Raw genomic sequence first — 12,821 nt, forward strand, 5'->3', positions numbered from 1 at the left:
TAGATAAACAGCATTATCACAATTTTGTAAAATATACAAATATATCTGCAGAAAAATAAGTGAAAATAAAATACACCAAAGGTTAATAGAATTCATTGCTGAATTGCATGAGTACAGGTACTTTTTAGTTTTTTCACTTATTTGTATTCTGCAGGTTTCTTTTGAAATGAATTTATGATGAGATTTATAATTATATAACTGGTAAATTACAATTCATAGTATGCTTTACAATGATTTCTTTTAAAAACTGTCTTGTCTCCCGCACTTCATCACAAATTCGTCAGGGGCAAGGACTGCATCTTCGCTTTCAGCAAGCCCTTGTTTCAGAGGCCTCTTGACTGATAATGATTCAACGATGCTGCTAGTAATTGATTCATCGTCCTAACAGGTTCTCTTCTTCTACCTGCCTTAGACAAAAAGTCTCCTCTCACATCAGGCAGGTCTACAGGTGCTTCTGATCCGCTCCCTAGAGATAGGCTATCTGATAAAACCCTCTAAGCCCTTATTTTTACTTTTCATTTTTTGAGACGGAGTCTGGCTCTGTCTCCCAGGCTGGGGTGCAGTGACGTGATCTCGGCTCACTGCAGCCTCCGCCTCCCGGGTCTCAGCCTCCCCAGGAGCTGGGACTACAGGCATGCACCACCACTCCCGGCTAATTTTGTATTTTTGGTAGAGACGGGGTTTCACCGTATCCAGGCTGCTCTAAGCCTATTGGATAAAACCCTTCTCCGAGGCCGTCGACAACTTGACAATTAGTACTGACAGGCGATGCCTTTTGGTCTCCAGTGGTTCTCGTTAGCATTCTTCTCCTGAATATTACCCGAAACAATGGCAAAGAGCAGCCCCTCTCCTAGGTGGCTCAGTGGAGCCAATCAAAACGGGACGCCCTGGGCTGGCCGCGATGCTTCTTTCCCCAGGCTCCGGGATTGGGACGAAAAGAGCGCACACCTACTGGCCAGGCGCCGCGGAGCAGCTGCGTGGGGGCGTGGGGGGCGTGTCCTCTGGAGCGCGGGGCGGGTCCGGGGCGGGTCCTCCGGAGCGCGGGGCGGGTCCGGGGCGGGTCCTTCGGGGCGCGGGGGCGGGGCCGGGGCGGGTCCTTCGGGGCGCGGGGGCGGGGCGGGGCGGAGCGCGGGCGCGGGGAGGTGGGGCGGCGCGCTGGCGTCCCCGGCGCTCCTCCCGCGCGCGGCGCCTGGAGTCCCTGAGGCGCGCGGCCAGCCCAGCTCGGGCCCGCAGCACCCGGAGCAGCCCGGCGGCCGAGCGAGCAGGGGCCGGGCCGGGGCCTGGGGGCGCCGCCCCCGGGAGTCTCTGCGGCCCCTGAGGAGCGAGGGCGACGCCGAGGCTGACGGGGCCGAAACCATGAACCGGAGTTTTCACAAGTCTCAGACCTTGCGATTCTACGACTGCAGCGCGGTGGAAGTCAAGAGCAAGGTAAGCCCCGCGCGCCCCGCGCGCCCCCCGCGCCCCGGCTCCTGGCCAATGAATGGGGCGCCCCGCGGAGGCGACTGGCGCCGGCGACAACTTTGGAGTTCGGGCGCCGCGCCGCCGGACGCGCACTGGGACCCCGGCCGCCCTTCCCGCCCCCTGCGCGGACACAAAGCCCGGCAGCCGCGGCGCTCAGGGGGCCGAGGGCCGGCGACAGTCCGTGCGGGCTCTGGACCCGCGCCGCGGGAGCTGCTCTTTTGTTCCACGAGCGAGAGGCGACCGGGGCGCGCCACACATCGGAGGGGCGGGCGGCCTTTCCGGGGCGAATTGAGGACCGGGGGCTGCTCGGATTCGGGGCCGTGGAGGGGCCTGCGGGGGCCCGGGCCGGGGATGGACCTGGCCAAGGCGCCTTCGGTGCTGCTAAGGAGGCGCCAGCTCCGAGCTGGGCGTCCCCCACCCCGTTTGGAACCAAACGCCAGGCACCAGGCGCGCTCCCCGGCCCAGACCCAGAGCACCCACCGGGCTCTCCCGAGGCCCAGACCCAAACCACGCCCCCGGGCGCGCCCCCGGCCAGACAACCCACCTCCGCGGGCGCGCCCCTAACCCAGACTTACCCGCCTCAGCTCAGGACGCGCCTCCGCCGCGGACCCAGACCCCTCCCGGCGCGCCCCCGACCCAGACCCAGACCCCTCCCGGCGCGCCCCCGACCCAGACCCAGACCCCTCCCGGGCGCGCCCCTGACCCAGACCCCTCCCGGGCGCGCCCCCGACCCAGACTCCTCCCGGGCGCGCCCCTGACCCAGACCCGTCCCCCCCCGGGCGCGCCCCCGACCCAGACCCAGACCCCTCCCGGGCGCGCCCCCGACCCAGACCCGTCCCCCCCCCCCCCGGGCGCGCCCCCGACCCCGACCCAGACCCCTCCCGGGCGCGCCTCCGCCCCAGACCCGTACCCAGACCACCCTCACGGGCGTGCCCGGCCCCTCCCGCTGCCTGCGCCCGGGCGGAGCGTGCCCGAACTTGCGGGTCGCGGTGCGCGTCTGGGTAATTGGCTGATAGGATCTGGCGCTTCTGCCCTTTGCGGGGGCGGTTCCTTCGCTGTAGATGCTATTGTTTGTGAGGGTCTCCGTGGTGGACCCCGTGGGCTGAGGAGGAGCTGCAGTTGTTGGGGGATCCTGCGGGAGGGGGCCCCTCGAGCCTTTCCCTGGCTACTCTCCGGGAGTTGAGCGGCCCTCTTGCCCTTTCTCTTTTTGCACCCTGGTTCTCAGAGTTGTGGGAACGGCTCCTAACGGCGGAGCGGGAGCCCTGACACCCAACTCTTGCCTGTCTTGGGCGCAGGGCGGATGTTCCCTCCCCTGTCTCTGGGGAGGCAAGTCTAACAGCCCCACTCCCTGTGCCGCTCTGGCCTTTGGTGTAGGGTTTACAGGGTGTCCGCAGAGGACGGGGGGTTTGTGTCCCAGCAACGGCACGGCCACCTCTCCAGCCTACTACCGTGAGTTGCAGGATCCTTCTTTACTTGCGGGTACGCGGTTTTTTAATGAATCTCTTATTTATCCTAGGATCTTGTCCTTATCCTTGTCCCATGACCTCGGCCCCACACCCATCTTCTCTGGAGCACAGGAGTGCCCCCAACTCACCCAAATCAAGTGCGCCAGCTGTGGGTTAGGCGAGGGGAAGAACCCACGAGCGTGGGTGGGAGGTTCCTTTAGCTCAGTGGGAACACAGCTCTCTGGAGCTGCACTGTCTAGTATAGTAGCCAGTAAGTACCGTATGGTATGTAACCTTATTTAACTTTTTATTTTGAGGTTATTGTAGATTCACAAGCAGTTGTGAGAGAATATAGAGAGGTTTATGTATACTTTGCTCAGCCTCCCTGATGGTGACATCTTGTGTGAGTAGCACACCGTCATATCCTGGACACAGCCCTTACCGGGTCTCAGCAGCGTGAAACGCTCATTCGTGTACGCCTAGGTCTGTGCAGTTGTGTGACCGCTAACACAGTCAAGGTGCAGAACAGTTTCCTCCTTTCATCCTAGGATCCTTCCTGCTGACCTTCACAGTGACCGTTTAACCAGGGACAACTGGTTAGCATGAACGTTAAAGACTTAGTCTGGGCTCATTGGCCCTGTGCAGAGGGTGACTGCCTCCTCACACACACAGCTCCAGAGAATCAGAGGCCTCAACCAGGCCCAGGGTAGGTCTCATCCTGCAGTCTGGGCTGCTGGCACTACAGAGGCTGCCTCTGCCTTCCCGGGGGTGTCAACTTGCCTGCCTCTGCCAGCTCCCCTTGGCAAAGAAGGGGTGCTGCCTCACACTCCAAGCATGGGTTCAAGTATTTCAGCTGTCAGATGGGCATGATCCCTTTTCTTCTTACCTCTCAGGATGAAATACAGTGAAGGCAAGAGCACTTTGAGTTAAATACTGCAGGTCAGAATTATTTGGCATTTTAAGACATTGGGTGGGAAACTGCCTTAGGGTCTCTCAGAATTTTTGTCATTAGCGATTTACCACAGTTGGCCAGTCCCCAGTGCTTAGGGACAGGGTCCTGGTGTGCGTGCGCGAGGGGGCGTACGTTCTTGATCTTGACCTGGTGGCTCTTCCCCATTTTGCAGCCCCTTATACTTCTCCAACCATTTTTACTTTAATTACAGTGATTCATCTGTTCCTCGCCAAACCAGCAGCGTGTGCTTCTGATTACCTGGTTCTGGTCGTGGGACCGCCCTTTCTCCCACTTACCTTTCACTTTTTCCTGTCCTTCCACAGGACCTGCAGTGGGGAGGGAGGGGCTATGCAGATGTGTAGGGTGTTTCAGGTTGAGGAAAGCAAGTGTCCTTGGCCACCTTAGAAAGTAGCAGAAAGCCCAGTGCTGGGATTGGGATGGGTTTGCAGGGGGCAGTAAATGTAGATGAATTTTCATATGAGCAGCAGATAGCAAGCAGTACGGTGCCACTACAAACTTAGCAATGCCTTTTAACTACATTAGTATTTCGTCAGTTCCACTGTCATCTGCATAGGCTTGAAAAATCCAAAGAAACACAGCTTATCCCCACCCAGCAGCGTGCTCAGCCCAGAGCCCTGTTCCTTCAGACTCGGGCATATAGACGACCCACTCCTCATGGCCTCAGCCCAGGCTTTCTTTGGCCTGCGTGTCCCTAGATTGTGGATTCCCCTGCCTGAAATGCTTTCTCTGGGAATCTGCCCTATCCTAAGGACCTTCTTAGACAGCTCCCTCTTCTACAAAGTCATTCTGCATGCCGGTGACAGACCAAGCTTTCTCTGTCCGACCCCTCCTTGGTGTTTCTGGTTATCTTATGGCACTTGTCATGATGCTGGTGCCACAGTTATGTTTGGAGCACCGATTGTCATGTTAATTGTATCTGGGGGAGAAGGTTTCCATCCCATTTGTGCTTCCTTATTAGATAATGTTGAGACTTTTTTGGATTCTAAACAAACAGTGTCATCACAGGAAGTTTAGAAACAGCCAAGCACAAAGAAGCACAAAGAAGCGAGAGCAAACAGCATTGGCAGCTCTCCTGTCCAAAGATGAGCCACTGTTAAAGCCTCTGGCCTTCTGGTCTTTTATGTGCATGTATGATGCACACACTCTTGTGTTACAGAATTTGGGTCAAATAGGCATGTCACGGTGTAGCCAGCTTCCCCCTCCAACTTACCGGTGTATGTATTGCAAGTGTTTCTTCATGTCATTAATATTTTTAGAAAACAAAAAATAACTGGGCACGGTGGCTCACACCTGTAATCCCAGCACTTTGGGAGGCCGAGGCGGGCGGATCACAAGGTCAGGAGATCAAGACCGTCCTGGCCGACATGGTGAAACCCTGTCTCTACTAAAAATACAAAAATTAGCTGGGCATGGTGGTGCATGGCTGTAGTCTCAGCTACTCAGGAGTAGGAGAATCGCTTGAACCTGGAGGCAGAGGTTGCAGTGAGCCGAGATTGTGCCACTGCACTCCAGGCTGGCGACAGAGGGAACAATGACGGCTGCATATTATTCCTGCTCATGTCTAAACAATGACTAAGCAGTATCTTAAGTTAATCCCAATATTTTCCATCGTAAACAGTGCTGTAAATAATATCTTTAAGTCTTTATATAAAGATTATATATAGAATATACACATATAAAGTATGTGAAGACTATTGATTATATTAAAGCAGTACAAGACTCTTACTGATCTTTAGGACAGATTCCTAAAAGTGACATTACTGGGTGAAAGGTATGTACCTTTAAAGGTTTTGTGTATGTATTTCTACTTTTTTTTCTGGGAAGTTTATTTTACCGACTTATAGATGCTATTTCATATCTATCCACTTATCTGTCTGTTTCTCCCCATCCCTTTCTTCTTTCCTCCCCCAGCACTGGTCATTTTCCATTCCTTTCCAATTAGATAAGTGAAATGATATCCCATTGTTTTAATTTGTATCTCTTGTTATAAGTGAGTTGAAATTTTCATGTTTATTGGCCATTCGTATATTTATTTTTAACTGCTTGGTTTTGTCCCGAATCCTTTTTCTTTGTTAGTTTTCTTTGGAGTTAATAAGTTATGGGAGCTTCTTGTTCACAGTAAGTTTCCAATCAATGCAGATGGTGCTGAGAGTGACTGGCTTTAAGAGTGCTGTGACCTTGCCCCCAGGCATTAAACTTGGGCCCTCCAGGATGACAAGGGTATGAGGAGCCTGTTGGTGGGCTGGCCAGTGGACTGGCTGGCCAGGTTCTGTGGGGAACAGCCAGGCGTGCGGTGTTTTATGTCAGCGAATTGAACCCCAGGATCTTACTGCCGCCATGGCCCTGCAGGAACATGCTCTTCCAGCTGTGTGATGTGCGACAGCCGGTGGGATGGAGCTGAGGCCAGGCCTCCGCGTTGGGTGGCTGACACTTGCCTTCTGCGGGCCGGTTGAGAACTGCCTGGACATGGTTTGACTCACCTGTGTGTGTCAGCTACGCCCTTTTAAGACTCCAGTTTTGTTGTATTTGTGCATGTCTGTGTTTAAACAGGTTCAGTAACTTGATTTGGGAAGTCACGTCTCGGGGAGACTTACCAGGGACCCACGGCTGACAATTTTTTGTAGGTCTGTGGCCTGTGAGAAGCAAATGGTCCGATGGCCTTCTTGGCGGGGGGGCATCCCAGCTTGCCAGGGGGTCAAGTGCTTTCCTAGGACCCGTGGCATTTCATACAGAAGGCCCTAATTTCAGGGAAGTGAAGGAATGTCAGGGATTGGGAGATGCAGCCATTCGAGGTATCAGAAGCGCTGATGTTCGCGAATCACGTCCAGAATCAGCACAAAGGGGAGAGGCATCCTGATCTTTTCCCATAAAGGGGTCTCCGTGACTTTTAGAGGCAGCAAGAAGGGAGCCTGGCCTGACAGCAGCAGAGCCTCCCAGGTGGTTAGACTAGTTCACCTGGTTGCTTACATGTCAAATCTACTTCCTCTGGGCAAGTTTCTACTGCACCATGACCCTGGGGAGCCGTGGGAGGTACGTGCTCCTGTGTAGCCCCCAGCCTCTTCCCAACACACACCCCGCAGCCCTGCTTTGAGGCCCCCAGGCTGGACACTGCCTGCTGCGCAGAGGTTGGGTTCTGAGGTATTAGTAACATTTACTTAATGCCCCTCCAATATATGTATATAGATGGGCCAGGCACCATTCTAAATACATTGCAATTGCAGATGGTTCACTAATGCCCATCACAATCCTGTAAGATAGGTTCCTTTATCATACCCACTATACAAATGAAGAGGAAACTGAGTCACAGGGCACTGTACTGGCCTGCCCGTGGTCATAAAGCTCATAACCGGGGTTGGGACCCAGATAGTCTAGCTCTAAAGTCTATAATGGGTACTACCAGTTGTTCATGGCTGGTGGAAGAGGGCTCATGCACCCCTGAGGATCCAGCAAGCCATGGAATCCAAACCAGGATACAGGTGCACACATTCCCAGCTCACCGTGCATAGGATGAGAGACCCCCCTCAGCTGTCTGAATCTGGAGCTTGCAAGAAATAGCTGGGAGATTTAGTCTTGTGTTTTGTGGGGAGAAGTTTTATTTTTCTTGCATTACTGTAGAAGGTTCTTGCTGCATGGCCTCAAGGGAAGTCCTCTCTTCAGTAGCTGTTCTTTCAAAATCTGATCTCATCCATGCACTTGTTTACTCATTTACTGAGCAGCTACTGTGTGCCAGGCATAGGGCTTGTGCTGGAGTAAAAAGTACAACATCCCTACCTTAAAAACACCAGTAAAGGTTCAGTCAGGTTAGTGGGGAGACTTGGGTGGGATGGAATGTCCTTTGTCCTGATAATCAAGCTGTCACCAAATCCACAGCTTCACGTCTCCTTGAAAACAGGTTTCCAGTGCAGCCCAGTCATCCCACCACCTAGCAAGACCAGTCAAGGTGCTGGGGCTCCCCTGAAATTGCTCTGGTGGTCTTTGTGTTGGCAGTGGTGATGCCCGTGTGAGGTGGTTTGAGACGCTAGGCCAGGTCTCCATAGCTCCGCTCCCAGAAGCAGGTGGGGTACAGTCCTGACTTGTACTCGTCTGGGGCTCTTTAATCCTTCCCACATGTGTTTATGGGGCAAGTTCAGGACCCTAGCCACACTTCTCAATGGCGTGCTACAAGGAAGAATTCAGCATTGGAGGTGGGAAGAGCAGTGCTTTGTGTACAGTCGGGACACAATCAGTGTTCCTTGGGTTGAATTCAGATGAAAAGCAAGTGGGTTTCCCTGAAAGCTGCTGGTTCAGAAATGGCCTATTAAGCAAATTTAGAAAATAGCTGGTTTTTGAGGAAAGTGACAACTACTTGCACATTTGAGTTGATGCTGGAACAAGTGAGGACTTTGAGGACTGTTGAGAAGGGATGATTATATTTTGCAGTGTCATAAGGACATGAGATTCGGGGGAGACAGGGAGAATGCTATAACTTGAATATTTGACAATCCAGACCTCATTGAAATTTGATCCCCAGTGTTGGAGATACAGCCTAAACAGAAGTGTTTCCGTCATGGGGGTGGATCCCTCATGAATGGCTTGGTGCCGTCCTCGTGGAAATGAGTGAGTTCTTTCTCTATGAGTTCTAGCAAGAGCTGGTTGTTAACAAGAGCCTGGCTTCTGCCCGCTTGCCTTCTCTCTTGCTACACAATCTGCATATGCTGGCTCTCCTTCACCTTCCACTGTGAGCAGAAGCAGCCAGAAGCCCTCCCCAGAAGCGGATGCTGGCACCATGCTACTGGTACAGCCTGCAGAACTGTGAGCCAAATAAGCTGCTTTTCTTTACCAATTAAAATATATTGATATGTTGATTTGCCAGTTGGCTTATGGCCAGGGCATCCCTGAGAGGTCTCCGTAAGCTAAAGGTAAGTGACGCCGGTGTTGTAGCTGAGGGAAGAAGGTGAGGTACTTTGGAAATTAAAAGCCCACATGGCTATTTCTGTTGCTGTTGTCATCTCCTGAGTTTCTCAGTGCTCAAAGATAGGGCGGGAGCCTGCTTGTTGCCAGCTCAGCAGCTCCAGGGGTGCTTGTGCCCCTTCCTTGTAGACCAAGCTTGTCCAACCCATGGCCTATGTGCCACGTGTGGACCAGGATGGCTTTGAATAATGTGGCCCAACACAGATTCATAAACTTTCCTAAAACTTTATGAGATTATTTTTTGTGATTTTTTTTTTTTCTAGCGCATCACCTGTCATTAGTGTATTTTATGTGTGGCCCAAGAGAATTATTCTCTTCCATTGTGGCCCAGGGAAGCCAAAAGATTGGACATCCCTGCTGTAAACCATCAGCCCTACACACTTCCTCTTGCAGAGCTGCCTGGGCACCCTCAGCCCACTGGGAATGGGGTGGCTGGACCAGGGCACTTCTGATACAGCTGTGTCATCAGATACCTTTGACCCCCCTCTTCTCCCTGCTGCTCCATGTTCCTGGGGTCTGGGGATGTGCTCTCCTGCAACCTGGCCTCTGCCCCACCTCTCCCTTATTCTCCCTTCACATCAGTCATCCATCCCATACTTTATAGACAGAAGGAGAGGAGTCTAAGAGTGTAGGGCTCCACTTCCCAGCCCCCAGTCAGAGCAGATCTGCTCTGTTTTGAGGTAAATGTGTAGCATTTTACTTGGGGAGAAGAAAGGGCTTTTACTGCTTAAAAAGGTTGAAAAGCACTGTCGCGCAGGATGGTTTCAGGCTGGGCAGCCAGGCCCTCCCACGTGGTCCAGCCGACATTAAACTACATGTTTGTCTGTCACCTCCCAGCTCCCCACGCCGCTCCCCGGCTCCGCCACCCTCCCACCCATTCTGTGACCTCCCAGCAAGCTGATCCCTTCCTCCTTTTGGCAGTGGAAGTTCAGCCCTGCCTGCCTGCCTCAGGGCTCACATCACTGCCTGCTCAGGAAGCTGGCCCACAGCCCCTTAGCTCAATGACAGTGTGTGCTGTGTTCAGTGAGTGTGTATATTACAGTGAAGCACACTCATCTTCATTGTACAGCTTGGTGAGCAAGATGTAGAACATTCCAGTGCCCAGGAAGTTTCCTTCATGCCCTTTTCTAGTGAGTACCTACCCCCAAAGTAACCACTATTAGGGTCTCTATTGCCGGTTTTTTATTATTAGGCTGAGCGCCGTCTGTCTTCTCTAGTTCAGTGTCATGTCTGCACAATCCATCTGTGTTGTATATATCAGTAGACCTTATTTTTCATGGCGGCGTAGTATTCCGTTGTGTGAATGAACCACAGCTTATGTACGTGTCCTGCTGATGGAGGGAGGTGGGGGCTGTTCCCAGCAGATGTTCTAGCCCATGTCCTATGGTGGCCACATGCACATGCTTCTCTGCAGCACGTAACACACTGTTTGACTACTTACACGGAAACTCATGCTCATGACCTTTAGCCACCTAGGAAGATGGCTTTATTTACGAGGTGGGGTTTTGTTCTGTTGCCCAGGCTGGAGTGCAGTGACACAATCACGGCTCACGCTTCCTCAACCACCTGGGTTCGAGTGATCCTCCTGTCTCAGCCTCTGAGTAGCTGGAGCTACAGGTGCACACCACCATGGCCGCTAATACTGGCTTTCAGTGACGCGTATCTGCCCTGTGGGGGTGATCGCAGTCATTGATCTTACCTATGACTCAGCCCTAGGATTGTTCCTGGCTTCAGTGTACACACAGACTGTGACCCCTGTCTGGATTTGGGGTCGGGCACTTGTAGGTCCTGGAGGCCTTGAACCACAGCTTATTAGCTATTTGTCGATTAACCAAAATCAGAAAAGGTCCTTTATCTTACAGAATTTAAGGTCCCCACTGCTGATATGTGAAGGACTTTCACAGCCCCTCTAATTATTTGGTTTGATTCGCTGTTCTTATGTATTTCCTGGCTTTCCTGAGTTCACACCAGCTGACCAATCTCTGGGGCCCCTTGTGTACAATGAAAGCTGGACAGTCTTTCTTGGAAAAAGTGCCTGAGCTTCACGTGTGGAATGAAGATCTCACTGCAGCTTCACTCGCAGGGAGTGGGCACCCGCAGGGCCAAGAGCTTCCACTCCACCTTCAGCCTGGGAGGTGTGCCTGGGCTGCCAAGCTGGTAGCTCATCCCTTCTACACTTACGGGAGGGTGTTTGTGAAGCTGTTTGTTCGTGGTTCAAGGGCTGTCAGAGCACTGTGGGAATTTCTCTGCTCCTTCTAAAAGCCTGACTGGTGAGTGGGTGCATTTATTTTCTGTCTTACCACATCAGTACACTTGTCAAAAACTAGATTACAAATCGGTCAGTTCTGTGGTATCAGATCTCTCTTTTTACTTTTGCTTCTGAGACAGGATGGATGGTACGCATATGCATGGGCCCTCAAGAGGCCTCTTTCTGAGGACGTGAGCTCATGTGCGAGGCCCCCAAGGTTCCTGGTTAAGGCTGTGAAAGAGGAGTTTGGGGCTGTTACAGCTGTCACTTTTAGGTGGTCAGCTGTTCTAGAGGATTTGGAAACAAAAGTAATGTCAGCACCTGTGTCCTACGTCTCAGGGGCCTCCATGCCTGACTCTCCACCAAGGGACGAGTCCTGACCTCATCCCTTGCTGGTCGGCAATAATAAGGGGGTGTTTCCTTGGGACGAAACAAACTTCTCTGTCTTCAAAGTGGTCCCTCGTGACAGGGAGGAAGTGGCACTGACGGCCGTGGCCTGTGGTCACCTTGGGCCCATCAGCACCTGTTTGGTGCAGAGATGAGAGGGAGTGCTGGCCCAGCTGCAAGGAGGAGCCCCCTGGGCCCTGTGTGAGGCCTGAGGATTCCAGTCACGTGACTGTGGGGTGGCACACGAGTGATTGGTGCTGAGTGTTAAATCCTGTACCACCTCAGATGACTTTGTTTTGTTTAAAAACTTTGCATTGAATACGCTCCTTTGCCAGAGGTGGGATAGTTTGCCTGGAAGGTGACAGTGTGTGTCTCCACGGACAGGAGCAGCAGATGTCAGAGAGATGCAATTGAGATTCATGGTGTGTTGATGAAGCCCCACTCAACTCCTCAGGAGATGAGCAGCTGGGGTCCCAGCATGCATGGAGGTCTGTCCCTTGAAGGTCTCACTTTTGAGGAGGCCCCACTCCACTCCTCGGAAGATGAGAAGCCCCAGATCCCTGTGTGCAAGATCTGTCCCTTGGGAAGGTTTACCTGTGAGCCCACACTCAGCTGTCCTGCACCGCGAGCTGGTAGCAGTTCCCCAGGGATGTGGCCCCATGGTTTGTGGGAGGGACACCACTCAGGGATGAGCTGCTTCCTAAATCCTCCCCTCAGCAGCCTGAGCCTCTGATCTTGCCCATGAATGCTGGTGTGGGTGTGCTTGGCCCTGTGTCCGGTCAGTCTGGTGGAGATGGAGCAGGTGCAGTGATAGGGTTTGACTGTGTCCTCACCCAAATCTCAACTTGAATTGTACTCCCATAATTCCCACGTGTTGTGGGAGGGACGCAGTGGGAGATCATTTGAATCATGAGGGCAGTTTCCCCCATACCGTTCTCATGGTAGTGAATAAGTCTCATGAAATCTGATGGTTTTATCAGGGGTTTCCACTTTCACATCTTCCTCATTTTCTCTTGCTGCCACCATGTAAGAAGTGCCTTTCACCTCTCACCATGATTCTGAGGCCTCCCTAGCCATGTGGAGCTGTAAGTCCAATTAAACTTCTTCTTCTTCTCAGTCTTTGGCATGTCTTTATCAACAGCGTGAAAATGGACTCGTACAGTAAATCGGTGCCAGGAGAGTGGCCGTTGCTGAAAGGATGCCTGAAACTGTGGAGGCGACTTTGGGTCACAGGCAGAGACTGGAACAGTTGGAAGGGCTCCGAAGAAGACAGGAAAATGTGGGAAAGTTTGGAACTTCCTAGAGACTTACTGAATGGCTTTGACCAAAAGCGTGATAGTGACACGGACAGTAAGCT

At 52.9% G+C, this 12,821-nt stretch overlaps 1 protein-coding gene across 1 annotated transcript in view; it reads left to right on the top strand.

Moving 5' to 3' along the window:
• Positions 1–1,344: 1,344 nt before the first annotated feature.
• PARD6G (par-6 family cell polarity regulator gamma) overlaps positions 1,345–12,821 on the top strand; it is an 89,146-nt gene continuing 77,669 nt past the window's right edge. The window contains exon 1 of the mRNA XM_021673006.2: positions 1,345–1,428. Coding sequence (XP_021528681.2) covers positions 1,357–1,428 — 72 coding nt within the window. The 5' untranslated portion in view covers positions 1,345–1,356. The remainder of the gene's footprint in view (positions 1,429–12,821) is intronic.

The sequence above is a fragment of the Aotus nancymaae genome, unplaced genomic scaffold (genome assembly GCF_030222135.1).
Source record: "Aotus nancymaae isolate 86718 unplaced genomic scaffold, 86718_ANA_hifiasm-v0.15.2.pri h1tg000100l, whole genome shotgun sequence".
NCBI lineage: Eukaryota > Metazoa > Chordata > Mammalia > Primates > Aotidae > Aotus > Aotus nancymaae.